This window comes from Phaenicophaeus curvirostris, chromosome 8, assembly GCF_032191515.1.
Source record: "Phaenicophaeus curvirostris isolate KB17595 chromosome 8, BPBGC_Pcur_1.0, whole genome shotgun sequence".
NCBI classification, from domain to species: Eukaryota; Metazoa; Chordata; class Aves; order Cuculiformes; family Cuculidae; genus Phaenicophaeus; species Phaenicophaeus curvirostris.
Window position 1 is genome coordinate 3,309,949 of NC_091399.1, and position 15,046 is coordinate 3,324,994.

The window sequence follows — 15,046 nt, forward strand, 5'->3', positions numbered from 1 at the left end:
CCCGTATGGCCAAGCCCCGCCCCCTCGCCGTCCCGAGCTCCTCCCACCCCCGCCCTCACCGCGGGCCGTGCCGCAGCTGTCGCCGAGATGTCCGCGCTGCGGGCCGTTCCGGTGAGTGGGCCGGGCCGGGCCGGGCCGGGGCGCTGTGGCGGCGGTCGGGGTCGCGTCGCTGTCCTCGCGCTCCTTCCGCGGTTCCCCCGGGTTCCTGGCGGGGCTCGGAGCGAGGCCTCCGGCCGGGCCGCGGGACAGTTTGCGCGTCTCTGATAGCGGCGCTCCGCGGGGCCGAGCCAGCGGCCTCCCGGCTCCGGCCTAGAAAGCGGGAGTGGCTCAGAACTCCGGTTTGCGTTCGCACAGCCCTTTCCGTGCGGCTCTCCCCGCGCCCGCAGCTGCTCGTGACTCGCGCGAGGGGCGGCCCGGTTTGTCCCCGAGCGCCGCGGGGCCGGGGGCAGCGGGTCCCGCAGGGCCTGGGGCCGGAGGCGATGCTTTGGGCAAAGGGGGGCGAGGTTCGTGCTCGCCGTGGGGCGGCGGCTCGCGTTGAGCCTCCTGGCGCCTACCCCCAGCCGCAAACCGCTCTTGGCAACTCTTCATTTTTGTTCAGGTATGTGAGCGAGAGTCCAGCCCGGTGCCCTTAGTTGTCCCGTCTTCTTCTGTGCGACGGAGCTGGTGAGGGGGCTGGAGAACAAGTCTTAGAGGACTGGCTGAGAGAACTGGGGTTGTTTAGCCTGGAGAAGAGGAGGCTGAGGGAAGACCTCATTGCTCTCTACAACTACCTGAAAGGGGGTTGTAGAGAGGAGGGAGCTGGCCTCTTCTCCCAGGTGACAGGGGACAGGATGAGAGGGAATGGCCTCAAGCTCTGCTGGGGGAGGTTCAGGCTGGACATCAGGAAAAAATATTTCATGGAAAGGGTCATTGGGCACTGGCAGAGGCTGCCCAGGGAGGTGGTTGGGTCACCTTCCCTGGAGGTGTTTAAAAGATGGGTGGATGAGGTGCTGAGGGGCATGGTTTAGTGATTGATAGGAATGGTTGGACTCAATGATCCAGTGGGTCCTTTCCAGCCTAGTGATTCTATGATTCTATTTGATGGGCAGCTTTCTGAACAAGTCAGAGAATCGTAGAATAGCTTGAGTTGGAAGGGACCTTAAAGATCATCTAAGTTCAACCCCTATGGGCAGGGACACCTCGCACCAGCCCAGGCTGCCCAAGCCCCATCCAAACAGGCCTGGAACACCTCCAGGGATGGGGCAGCCACAGCTTCCCTGGGAAACCTGTGCCAGTGCCTCAGCGCTCTAATTGTGAAGAAATTCCTCCTTATGTCTAGTCTAAATCTGCCCCTCTCCAGTTTATACTCATTGCCCCCAGTCCTATCACTACAAGCCTTTGTAAACAGTCCCTCCCCAGCTTTCTTGTAGCCCCTCCCAGGTACTGCAAGTCTTCTAGTTATTTTGGCATTAAGGTAATAAAGACTGTATCCCTATCTGTGCCAGTACCCTTGTCCTCACAGCACATTGCTCCAGTGTTAGTCTTGCCACTTTATCAACCATATTTATGGTTGTGGCGGAACTTATACAATAGTGCAAGGAAACATGTTCGGAGCAGTGTCCGAGCGGCAGCAGAAGTAGTTTGTCACTGAATTGAACCTTTCCTCTGGAGTCCAGCAACAGGAAAGCTGTCAAAGTAGGTACAGGGTCATTCAAGATCTTGCGTGCAGCAAAATGTGATCTTTTGTCACTTGATCACTCGTGCAGCTTCCAGCTATGAATTCCACCTGTCCAATTCGTATTTCTATTTGGGGGGAAGTGTTGAGGGTTTCGAGAGTAACCTTCAGTGTTGACCTTGCATACTACTCTAGTTCAAAAAATACAACAGACCTAAGTTCTCAAGTATAAATGTGACAGCTTCTTTCATACAGGGTATCTCTTACAACATTAGTTTAAATTAATTACTTTCTCTAGTGTAGGCAAAACTTTATGGTGGCAAAGCCTTGTATGACTGTTAAGGGCTGCTTCTTAGGGGAAAAAAAAAAAGAAAAAAATATTGCAATCATCTGGCTATTTTTTAACCTCATCTTGGCTTTTTTTTCAGACCAATTAACTATAAACTATTCTAGAGTATTGAGGTCTTTCTAGCTGTTTGTTGATAGTGTTGATTTGATTTGTTTTTCTATATGAGAGTGGTAGCAATAATACAAAACTTCACAAGATGCCATTTTGCAATGTCTGTGGCTTGTGAACACTTGGAATGCATCAAAAGTTGTGTACTGGAAAATCCTAGTGAACTGACTTAAGAGTTCAGGATTTAGTTACATCCTAACCTCTCCCTGTTTTATGCCCAGCAGTGATATTTCTGCATTTCTTCACCTTTCAATGTTATCGATGTCATGGCTATCTTCTGGGAGCACTTTTTTCACATGTGTTCTTCATACTAATTGTGGTGTGACTTTGTAACTGTCTATGCATAGCATTCTTATTTTTAAGAGCACAGTTATCTACCACAACTTAATTTTGAGGCTACTTGTTGCTTCCCCAGCTAAGGCACGTCCTCCTCTTCTGGAGTTTCAAGTAATATTTCTGTGATATTTTTGCACTATTATGGTGAATTAAGATTTTTTTAATGTTAGAAAATAAGTGACTGATCTGATCATGCTTTAATTTCTTTCTACATTTTCATGTAGGAAAATAAAGAATAAGCTTTTTCTTAATGTTTAGGCGAATTTGTTTTCGCACAGTATTGATTTGGGTCTCTTTAGAAATTAACCAACTAAATATTTTTCACTTTTTTTTCAAATGTTACATAACTATTCAAGGATGAAAGAGTTAAAGAGTAAAATGACCTTTTAAATTCAAATTCAGTTTGTGCACAGTATAAAGGCATTATGAAAGTAACTGTAACAATAATATTTTTGGGTGCTAATTTAAAAAGGCAAAGAAAGCACTTACAATGAAAATAATACATTTGTGATAAGTATATTAGGAAGACAAATAAACTTCAGATTGTCTGCTGAGTTCTGTCCTATGTGGACTAAAGCAGTAATTGTTAAGTATCCACCACAGCAGCTTATTAAAAGAAAAGGATGTTAACAAAACATTCTAGTAGATATCGGTTGATAGGTAGGTTGTTTTTAAAGTCTTGCTAAAACACATGTAGGTAAACATTGGGTAGGTGGAATATTCACTAGTAGGCAAGAAAATCAGGTTTGATGACTGTGTGTAAATGAAAGAAATTTATTGCTATAACTCTGTGAACATAAATTTTAAATATTCTTGTTTTAAAATTATTTTAAAACCTCTGATTGTACAGTGCTTATGAGTGGATACGGCAGTTCACTTATGCTCAGCACTGTTATAGCCTGGGATTCCTGGCATAGGTGTCAGTTCACATGAGTGCCGCTTGCCACAGGAACAAAACTTAAGGTATTCAAGAATTCTTTATCACTGTAGTACTTGTACTATTTTTGGTGTGACATTGTTTCTAAAGAGGGATTTTGCATTTAGAGCTGTGTTGCGTCTTTAAGAAACTTGAGCTGTAAAGATCTTATGCCTTGTGTTCTTTTTATCTTTAGCAAATGCTTCAAACCATTGCACGGCATGGATGGAGGTCATGTTCTAGTAAACCTGCTCACAAGTTACACATAGGCAAATCTGGAGTTGGATTTAGCTTTGGTAAGTATTACAGTTTTAGGAAGAAATACAGCAATTAAGGGCAAGTTGCGAATTAAAAAAAAAAATCCTGTATAGCAGTTCAATGTGAGTTTAAAATGGAGGTGTTTATTCTGAATAGATATCTACTATTAAAAAAAAATGTTTGGAAGTCAGCATTGTTTTTTTCCTGAGCTCAGGCAAGTCAGCTATGTGTGTAGTGTTTGTAAGATTTTCTTCTTTTTTTAAGTCACGTCTGTCTGAAGCTTTTTTATTACCAAAGTGTCTTAGCTTTGAATAATTATCTCACATTGCCATTTTTGGTGTTAAAGTCATAGTTGAACTTTATTATAAGGAATGTTTTAAAGGAATTAATCCTCATCTTGGCATATTATATACATAAAGCAGATTCAGTGAATCTGCAGCTAGATGTTTGAGCTGCAGATGACATCTGCCTCCTTCTTGTTCTTGATTATTTTGGTAATACGTCTTATGTTACACTGTCCTCTCTACTCCATTTTCAATATTTCGTGGGCGGTTTGGTCAGAAGAAAGTAGATGAGTGCAGTGTAGGCGTCAGTGAGAGAACAGTGGACATTTGCTCCTAGGAAGAAGAGGAAGCTGAGCTTTTTTGCTTTCTGGAAAGGCCCAAGAAGTGCTCATTTGGGTTGTCCTGAGAGGAGGCTTCTTTTCTCTTTTCTCATAGCCTGACAACTGGCAAAATTAAAGATAGGAGAGAATTTGTGACCTCTTTTCTTTTTTCTGTTTTTTGTTGTTGTTTTTTTTTTTTAATAGAACTTACTGATGAACAGAAAGAGTTTCAAGCTACTGCTCGTAAATTTGCATTGGAGGAAATTGTTCCTGTTGCTGCACAATATGACAAAACCGGAGAGGTAAATCTAGCATAGTGTAATGGGAAAACCAGACTTTTATCTTAACCTGCATAGCATTTAAAATGTTGACTATGATGAATCAGAAGATGATTTTTTTTCCCCCCCCCTATTTCAGTATCCTGTTCCACTTATAAAACGGGCTTGGGAACTTGGTCTTATGAATTCACACATACCAGAAAGCTGTGGTAAGGAGACATTCTTTTTAATCTGTAAAATGAAATATAGAAAAGGCATTTGATGAGATTTATATGTGTAATTCTGGATTCTGTATAAAAAAACAGTTGCATGTTTGAGTAATCTAAATGTAATCAGTAGGCAGGTTGAGACACACAAGCATTACTAGGTGTGGATGTAATCAGGAGACAAATTAGACAGATTATGATTTAGTAATTTATGACCAGATTTTCTTATGGTGATTACAACTGTCTGATGTTCCCCTGGTGCGCTGTGTCATCTGATTAGGCAGAGAAATTAGAAGGTCATATTTTATTGTACTCTCCAACACAGGCTGCAGCATTTGAAGAGTTTATTGCAGAAGGACAGTTTTGTCAATTTAGATGAGGTGCAGTACAGCGGTGCTTTGCCAGTGTTTGGGGATATGAATAACCATGGAAAAAAGGTTATATTCATACTTACATATTCTTATTTTATTTTATTTTGCATTTATGTCATTTGAAAAGGAAGTTAGGGAAGTGTGCATAGCAGACACTTCTTCTGGAAGGCTAATCAGAGGGTGTATCTGCAGCAGATGTGACCACCCTGCCAAAGGCCTGACCATGATCAGGACCTGCCAGGGACCTAAGAAATGCCAGGCTGGCCAAAGACACGAAGACCAGGTCTTTCTGGCTGTTGAAACCTGATTTGCTTTATTCAGATTCCAAGGAGAAGTGGGGGAGATGTTCTTTCAATGGGGTTGGAGTTGGACTGACTGAAATCCCTGCTCTCCTGCTGGCCCTGCACTGCTCGTGGGGAGAGGTAGAGAACTGTTGCCAGGCTCAGAGTCCCCAGAAGATGTGGGCTTCCAGCCAAATAGAATGACCACAGATCAGAGTGGACTGTAGTATAAAACGGAGTCCCACTGGAGAGCTGGTTTGGGCTGGTCTTTCTCAGAGCTGTGAGTCAGCAGCTGGGATTCTCCCCTTGGGATTAGGATACCAGCCAAGGTAAATTCCCTGGGATGAGTGCCCTCACCTGCCTTTCAGTGAGTGGATATACTCTTGAGAGAGCCCTCACCCCTGTGGGTGAGTGATCCTGTATTCTGGATATGCCCTTGAGAAAGAGATCTCCTTTTGTGAGTGAGTGTGCACATTTTGGGTCATCTTCCTTGGTTATTAAATGAAAAATTAGTAGCATATTGGACATCATTACTTTCAAAGCTCTCCAAAAGAGTTCTGGGAAAATATGTACTAATAAAGCCTGGTACACCATGTAAATTAAGAGCAAGTAAGATGAAGTACAGAAATAGTGGACACATATAAATATTCTTGAGCTGGGTTTTTGTGAAAAGAAGTCATGCTTCATAATATCCTTGGAATTCTCTAAAGAGCAGTAATAATAAGTGTGTGGACAAGGGATGCCTGGTTGATAGAGAATGCTTGAACTTCCAAAATGAGTTTTAAAAATCATCAGGTTTCATACTGGAAAGACTAGCAGCACAGCCTTGCTAAATCTTGTGATGTTTGGAATATCTATAAATAAACTGGAAAAGGGGTCAATACTGAGGTGACAGTGTTTGCTGATAGTAGTAAGCTACTTGGTGTAGAAAAGATGAGGCTGGTGCAAAGAGCTGTGGGAGAAGGCTGTGAAAGCGAGTGGCTGTAAAAGTGGCAAATGCAATTCAAAAAAGAAGTGTGATGTACATGTGAAGGGAAAGAAGCAATCTAAACTTCACAGAGGAATGGTATCTTCTCAGTTACTGCCTTTCAGAAACGAGAGTTTTAGATTTATAATATATAGTTCTGTGAATGTCAGCATAATGGTCAGAATTGGTCACACACATTAAATTTCAGGTCAGAATGGACCTCTAAGGGAACGAAGGAAAAAACAGAAGGCATAATTGTGCTGCTGCCTGAATCCAAATTGCACTTTTCTCTTCAATTAATTATGTCATCAGATCCTTCCATCTCAATATAGTGTCGTGGAAATGGGGAAGATTCCTAGAAGGATGACAAAGATGATTAAAGATTTATCTTCTGTGTGAGATGTAGCTTCTGTGTGTGACAATGATTTAAATGTCAGTGTCAGTGAGAGTGTGAAAGGGGATTAATTGTTCAGCGTCCCTTTCAATGTAACTAGACGGCATCAAATTCAGTCAGAAGGTGGCAGGTTCAAAATAAAGGGGAAGAGATGGTTCCACAGGCAGTGTGCAGTTAATTTGTGGAACTCATTACCCCTGGGTGATATTGATGCCAAAATTTTGCATAGATTCAAACGAGACTGGCCAAATTCAGATAAGAAACGTCTGTCAAGGGTTAGAAGAACAAAGGTACCAAAGAGAGGTTTCTCTCTGGCTGAGGAGGTCCCCTGAAGGCTAGGGAAAATGTTTTTGAGGAAGTATAGTTATGTTGTTACTGTATTTGTATGTACTTCCCAAAGTGTTGGCTTCTGTCAGAAACAGCTAGTTGCCTGACTAATATGGACACTATTTTTTTTCCCCGAGTGCTGTGGTAGCTTGGGAGCCCCTTCTCCACATCCTAAGAACTCTTAATTCTGAAATGTAAAGTAGTCAAAAAATCTGAGTTGTACATTCTTGCCATTTTATGCAACTCATCCCACATTAATCATACAATAACCCTGGAACTGTGATGTGAGATTTTCAAGTCACCTGCTACTCTTCTGACAAAAGTTAATATAAAAAGCTGGCATGAGAATATCAGATCAAACACAGTATGTGATGAAATGTGTGAGGGGGAATACATATGTGTTAATTAATTTGCATACACCACTAATATGTTACAATTTAAACCCATTTCAGTAAATGAAATATTTCAACTGTAGGTGGCCTTGGCCTCGGCACTTTTGAAGCGTGCCTTATTACGGAGGAGTTAGCATATGGGTGTACAGGGGTTCAGACTGCCATTGAAGCAAATTCCCTGGGGGTAAGTTCTGTCTTTTCTTACGTCCTTTAAAATAGAGTCTGTGCACTGTAAAAAGATAGATTAATAGTATAAATATTTTCTTTCAGCAAATGCCAGTAATCATTGCAGGAAATGAGCATCAGCAGAAGAAATACTTAGGAAGAATGGTAGAGGAACCACTGATGTGTGTAAGTGTAACTGCTACACTAGAATGTGCCTAAGCCATATTAATCACTACTACTCCTTTTTTTTAGTTTTCTTTTTTTCCAATTTTCTTTTTTTCCCTCCTTTTATTTTCTTTTTTCCCCCAGAAAACACTGATGTGCTCACAACTGAGCCTGTTTTGATTTGTAAACAAACAGCGGCATTTACTGAGAATCAGGGAGTAGCTAATGAGATACATTCAGTAAGCAGTCAGAAGATATTATTTGGAAAATCATGCCCATCCTAAGTCACTTACCAAAAATTAGTACCTTTTATTTCCCTTTCAAGAGGGGATGTAGGCATTTAAGAAAAATATAGGGGTTTTGTAAGAAGAAACTCAGCTTAGATGGGAATTAAACTCTGGCTGTGATCTTAAATGTTGTATTAGCAGCACTTGTTACGTTGAAAGCAGTAAATCTAATGTGCAGTGCATTAAAATCTGAACAAAATTGGAGGACATAGTAGACATAAAATGTTACTCATTCCTCTTATTTTCAGATTTTACAGAACCTCAGCTCTCACACCAGAGTTTGTGAAGCTTGAGGAAGTAACGACTTAAAGGTTACAGAACAGTTCTGTTTGTGTAAAAGATAATTGTATGTATTATTATAGATTTACGAAGAAAATTAACTCATATGTGTTTGGGTTCTTGCTCAGGCAGCTGTTGTGGGGTTTTTTGGGTTGGGCTGTTTTGACATGTTTTATTTTTAATTTAATGTTGTTCACTTACATGCAGTTCACTTACACTTCCTACAGATCAGTTTGATGCATGTGGTCTGCAATAATTGTGGTTGGCTGAAAACAGAACTTCCGTTCCTCAAGATTCTGCATTTTATTTTCCTTTAGGCTTACTGTGTAACGGAGCCTGGAGCAGGCTCTGATGTGGCTGGTATAAAAACAAAGGCTGAGAAAAAAGGAGATGAATATGTGATTAACGGTCAGAAGATGTGGATCACAAACGGTGGGAAAGCAAACTGGTGTGTTACCTGTTAAATCATGTTGTGTTTTATGTTGTTATGTTATATAGCAGCTTCGCCCCTGCAAGTTAAATTCTTTAAAGATCTGTTACAAATCTGAATGTTCACTGTGTTTCGACACAAGACACTTTCATTTCTGACCAGTCTATCAGGACAGGATACAAAAATGGAGTCTCTGTGCAGTGCAAAGCCTATAAAGGACAAAGAGTGATGATATTACAACTCCTTCAAGAAGGCCTGTCTGTTTCCACTCCTACCAGACAAAATTAATCCTGATTTTTCTTCAGAACAGGACAGTAACAGTATGCTTTCACTTGCAAAGTATTTGAGTATTAGTAGCTACCTTGCTTTGTATTTGTGATGGAGATCAGGCGTTTGTGATTCTCCCTGAAACACCTCTCACTTCTAGTGGAGCTGGAAACGCTGGATTGTGGTCCTACATTTTATTTTCTGAAGGGAAGACATTTTCCAGCTGTCAAAGAATCCAGATATTGCTGTGGTGTCTATGGAGTGCACTGTACAATATAAACCTCTTTATCATGTTGCACATCACACTGATTCTCATCACACACACCCTTCTTAATTTAAGTGGAAAAACTTTATGCCTTTATCCAAAAGCTGAATTTTCTAATTATTTAATTCTTTGTTCGAGGCAGGTCCATCAAAGACAATCTGCCAGATACCTTTTGACATTACTTATCACCATAAACATGCTTTACAAGTGTCTTAATTTCTAAGAGAAATATTATTTATAACTATTTTATTTGAGGAATAAAATTAAGATCTTTGAAATCAGGTGATGACATAACACTTTGCATGCAGGAATGTATTTCCTAAGCATTAATTTTTATGTACATGATGTGAATAGGGCTTTCTAGTACATGAAAAATTTTTTATTCATTAAACTGATAATATTATGAAGACTTTCAATACATGGAAAAGGTGGAGAATCTTTTGCATATTGATCTGAAGTAATTTTATTAAATTTTATGTGATCTTGTATCTTTGAAACTTCCTCTCTCTTGCTTCCTTTCAGTTTATTTTTAGGAGTCAAGAGAAAGGTTGTTTAATTTACAGATAGAATTTATTATATGGTAGAAACACACATAAAAGTATTTAAAATGTTGGCTTAAAGAGGTATCTGGTTGTTAATTGTGAGGATAAACCGCATCTATCTTCTTCATTTTCCACTAGGTATTTTTTGCTAGCTCGTACTGATCCAGATCCAAAAGCTCCTGCAAGCAAAGCCTTTACTGGATTCATTGTAGAAGCAGATAGCCCTGGAATCCAGATTGGAAGGAAGGTAAAGACTGTATCAATTATTTGACACGCTGGGAATTCTTGTTCGATTTTAAACGAAATTCCCTTGGGAAGGGAATCAGAAAACTTGAGATGCTCATTTAGTTATTTACTTGTAGCACACCTGTGCTGCTTGCATATTAGATTCTTTACTTTTTCCACTCCCATCTCAAAAGATATAATTGAACTAGAGAAAGACAAGACTGACTACAGCTACAGAACCGGTTTCAGATAAGGAGAAAGTAAACTTCCCAGCTTAGACAGGGCAAGCTGGTCTGCAAAACCAGTATTTGTCATTTATATGGTGACTTTCAGATGAAGTGTTTTGGTTGAAAAAAAGTATACTTTATGCTTTGAGTAAACTAAAGAATGAAAACATTACGGTACCTTTGAATAATGTGATTTAGTTGCACCTCTGTAAATCTCGCTTTTCAGGAAATGAACATGGGTCAGCGCTGCTCAGACACAAGAGGTATTGTCTTTGAAGATGTGCGAGTCCCAAAAGAAAATGTATTAATAGCTGAGGGAGCTGGCTTTAAAATTGCAATGGGAGCTTTTGATAAGACCAGACCACCCGTAAGTATCAGAAATAACTTATAAATAAAATATAGTAGGAATTTTTGATTTTTCTTATTCTGTGCTGTATTCAACTCAGGTAGCAGCTGGTGCTGTTGGATTAGCAAAAAGAGCACTTGATGAAGCTACCAAATACGCTTTGGAGAGAAAAACCTTTGGGAAAGCAATTGTTGAAGTAAGTGGAAGGGGGTGGGGAGAGAGAAACAGAATATAAATAAAAGCCAAGTTTTCACACCAGATGTACGACTACTGACTTTTCAAGATTATTATTTCTAGATATTATTATTCCTTAATTTTTATATTAGATCTCTGCAATTCTGGGGCTTCCAAGTATATAGTTCAGCACCATTTCAGTAAACTTAGCTATGTGGTAACTTCAGGAATTTTTCTATAATACAATAATGGTAATAGTAAAAGGAGAAAGAAAACTCTGCCCAAAAGCTTGTGTTGGGACATACTTAAGTTCTTCAGTGCTAATAAGCCAAGATTTTCAGGAAAGGTGAAAAACTCGCAAGGTATGTGAAACAATGCACTGTATTAATACTGCTAGAACACATTGCCAATCATGCTGCTTAGCAGTTTTAAAGAAGTATAAATAAACAGCAAGGTAAATACCAATCTCATAAATAGTATAGAAAAACATTGTAATTCAGTATTTAATCCCTACAAACAAATGGATTTGAGAATTAAAAGCTTAAGAGTCTAATTCCACATACGATTATGAGAACCTGATCCATATTCTGTAGAATTCATATTCCTCTGGTACAAGGCACTGAGTTTGTTGGAGGGATAGCTATATTAAGAAGATTATATTTTTCTTGGATGTCACAGAATTGTAAGTGGGCAATATTAACCTCATTTATTTCATCATTCACAGCACCAAGCAGTGTCTTTCTTGCTCGCTGAAATGGCAATGAAAGTGGAACTTGCTAGGTTGGCTTACCAGAGAGCTGCATGGGAGGTTGATGCTGGCCGCAGGAATACGTACTATGCTTCCATTGCAAAGGCGTTTGCTGGTGACATCGCAAACCAAGTAGCTACAGATGCAGTACAGATTTTTGGAGGAAATGGATTTAATACTGAGTATCCTGTAGAAAAACTAATGAGGGATGCCAAAATCTACCAGGTAAGTAAAAGAGAGAATGTGATCTTTATAGTAATGCATGAATTTTATATAAAATGAACTAATGGCTACTTATTTCAAATCGTGATGGACGTTTAAAAAAAAAAATACAATGAAAGCAATAATCCTTCAATTTAAAGAAAGAGTCATTCAAATGAGTCAAGCAAATGCTTGCATACAAAAGTCGTTGTGCAGGGCCACTCAACCTACATAAGAGAAATAAATTATGTTTTTTCCTTTATTTTTCTCCAAGTTGGTAACTCTTTTGAAATTCTCGGACTCTCAGTTTTTCAATTTTGAAGGTTTTGAACTCTTAGAAAGAAACATGGTAGAAAAACCAGATCAAAATACCAATGATAGCTTTGGTATCCTATAAGTAGAGATGGTTTATGTCTAAATGGTGTTCTTTAAAGTCTTCAGTGATGGAAATCCTCCAGCCTTCCATATGCATCATCGACTGGTGCCTGTTTAGCTTTCCTCTCAGCTTGAACACTACAGCAGCTGCTTCATCTTTTTCCTCGTTAGTAGGTTGGATTCTTTGGTTAGATTGCTGGTTTGTTTTTTTTTATTATTTCCCTTTCCATTTCCAGTGTCTTCATTGTTTGTTGCTGGACAGAATACTTTGGCTGAGATGTCACCACTGTTGAGTATTGTTGAATGATTATCTTGCCCATGTATTCACAGAAGTTGGACACAGCCTGGAGTGGTTAGCTATTTTTAACAACAAAACCCACTCATATTTACTCATGTTTATTTTCATGAGAACCTTATTGCATTTAGATAAGAGCAACCAAGAGCACAAAACTGTGTCCCAATACGTGGTATGTGATTTATTCCATTTAGCCCACAGAGTTACTCTGTCACACTGGAATTTTCTGTTTCTTTGTCTTTTCTGGACATCCTGATCCGCACTGGAACCAGCTAACATTCTTGCAATTCTTCTTTTCAGATTTATGAGGGAACTGCTCAGATTCAGAGGATGATCATAGCTCGTGAACATATTGGCAAATTTAAGGCTTAAAGGAACATATAAACTGTGCCTGGTCCTGCTGTAGTGTTCTGTATTCTCATGGAAGAAGATTTCAGTGCCTTTCTCAATAGAATCAAAAAGGTGTGAAGGAAAAAAAGCTTTCAAAATATTTTTATTCTGTACATTATTAAGCACTACTTCTGTTCTCCTTGTCCAGTCACTTGCTTCATTCCAGACAAAGCTCGTATCTTCTAAACATTCTGAATTCCAGAATGATTGGTTGTTCAATACAAAGTGGGCAAGAAATGAGAACCGCACAAATGCAGTGTTTTCTCACTATAAAATTAGATAATCAGAATGATACTTCTGACAGTCACTGCTATATTCTAATAAATTTTTTTAAGAGAAGTGTGGCTGGGTTTTATTAATTTTGCTTGTCATGTCACTTAAATTGTGTGTCGGGCAAGTTGTCTGGTGTCTGAAATGTGTTATTGGCTGCACTTCAGTTCTTGTTGTGCTGCTGCCCACGGCAGCTGAACAGCCTTTCCCTGGCAGCAGAACGCGGGCCGGCCCTGCTGGTGGCCACCTCTGCCTGCTCGGAGGATTTTACGTACCATCCTACAGTCACAATGTCAGCTTGAGACAATGGGGCTTTCTGCATTGTTACACTCACTTAAGCAAGGAAGTGTTCAATTTGGGTGACTTCAAGTGGAGGTGTGTAGCTTTCCCTTAAGATTGACTTACTTTAGATCCATTATTTTTAAGCTCATTATTCCTTTCCATCAGTGTACAGACTTCACTAGGTTTGCAGTGAGAGCGGCTGAGAAGGAATTGTTATGAGATTTTATTTTTAACCTTGGCAATGCTGGCAGAATGGACATTCCCTGGACTTCTGGAACAAATTTGCATTACTAAGGCTGTACCTGCAGTACTGTGTCCAGATGTAGGCTTCCCAGTACAAGATATGTAGGGGCCTCACCAGAGAGAATCCAGCACAGGGCCACAAAGATGATGAAGGGACTAGTGTGTATGACACTTCTTTTTTCTTGTGAGAGATGTCATAGACTGGCAGCGGTTGTGGTGTCTCCATCCGTGGAGACATTTAAAGTTCAACTGATGTCGTCCTGGACAGCCTGCTCTCAATGACCCTGCGTGGTTAGGCAGGTTGCACTTGATGATCTCAAGAGGTCCCTCCAGACATCAAAAGTTCTGTGAATTCATTTGCAATATCTCACCAAGGTGTCCTTGCCCTGATGTGGTCTCTTTCATCCATCATCTGAATTTAGTGCTGGAGGGTGCAATTTCTGCCACTGGGTATCAGGTTGGCAATGCTTATTTCTCAGTTAAGGCCACCTGGAAAATTAGTTCTTTAAATAAAAATGTTTAGTCACTATAGATTACCAACTTATTTCCCTGCAGGAAAACCAATAATGCAACATCCTTGGCAAGTATTTGACATACGTACAAAACATACATTATTTTGGCTGTTCTGTGTAAGACAGCATTGTATATTCTTTTACGGAATCGAAGTGATGTTCCTGCCTGGTGTGCCTGTGGGGAATATGTGTCAGCATCAAGTATAGGTGACCAGGCACCATCCCAGACAGTTTTCATTGGGTGCCCTGGCGCGGTGGGCTGGCCTCGCTGGCGCTGAAGTTGGTACTGTGACAAGAAGTGGAATATTTTTGATTTAAGATAAAGTAGAGTTAAGTGCCATCTAAGGAATTGTATTTTTTGGAAGTTAGACAGACTGTCCCTCTGATAGCACATTTTCTTTCAAGCAGTGTTTTTCCAGACACTGTTCATTCTTTACAGATGATAACAGCTTGTGTGCAGTGTGAACTGTGCTGAACAGATGTGGCTGCTTCTGTAATCACTTCTGTTTGCAGCCTTCTCCTATCTCAAATGCAAGGTCAGGCTGAGAGCCGGAGCCAGCTCCAAATTAGCAAGAGTTTTGACTGTTGTGAAGTTCATAATAACATTAAAATTAGTCCTTGGAAAGTAATAGAATTCCAGGAAAACTTATACACGTGTTTGTAAGTGGGAAATACATCCTGTCCCAGCTCTTGTCTGGCTGCACACGATTGATGGAGATCACTCCTTCCTGTTGACCAGGCCTGATAAAGGATGCTTACTTTCTAAAACTCAAAAATGAGCCTTAGAGAGTTTATTTGCCAGCATTTTCAGTATCACTCCGTCCAGCTTTCCAGCTTGTTTCTGGCAAACTAGGAACGCATGGAAAAGCTCTGTGAACTTTTCAATGAAAATACCCATTGTATAATGCCATATAAAT

The 15,046-nt window shown here is 40.2% G+C and overlaps 1 protein-coding gene across 1 annotated transcript; it reads left to right on the top strand.

Annotated features, from left to right (window-relative positions):
- The first annotated feature begins 30 nt into the window (after nt 1-30).
- ACADM (acyl-CoA dehydrogenase medium chain) lies at nt 31-13,161 on the top strand. Its single transcript, XM_069862110.1, has 12 exons — nt 31-111; nt 3,560-3,659; nt 4,430-4,527; nt 4,643-4,712; nt 7,525-7,625; nt 7,712-7,792; nt 8,655-8,785; nt 9,980-10,088; nt 10,520-10,660; nt 10,740-10,835; nt 11,538-11,786; nt 12,733-13,161. The coding sequence occupies exons 1-12, from the start codon at nt 88-90 to the stop codon at nt 12,802-12,804; spliced, it is 1,272 nt and encodes a 423-aa protein (XP_069718211.1). The 5' UTR covers nt 31-87; the 3' UTR covers nt 12,805-13,161.
- The last annotated feature ends 1,885 nt before the right edge of the window (nt 13,162-15,046 follow it).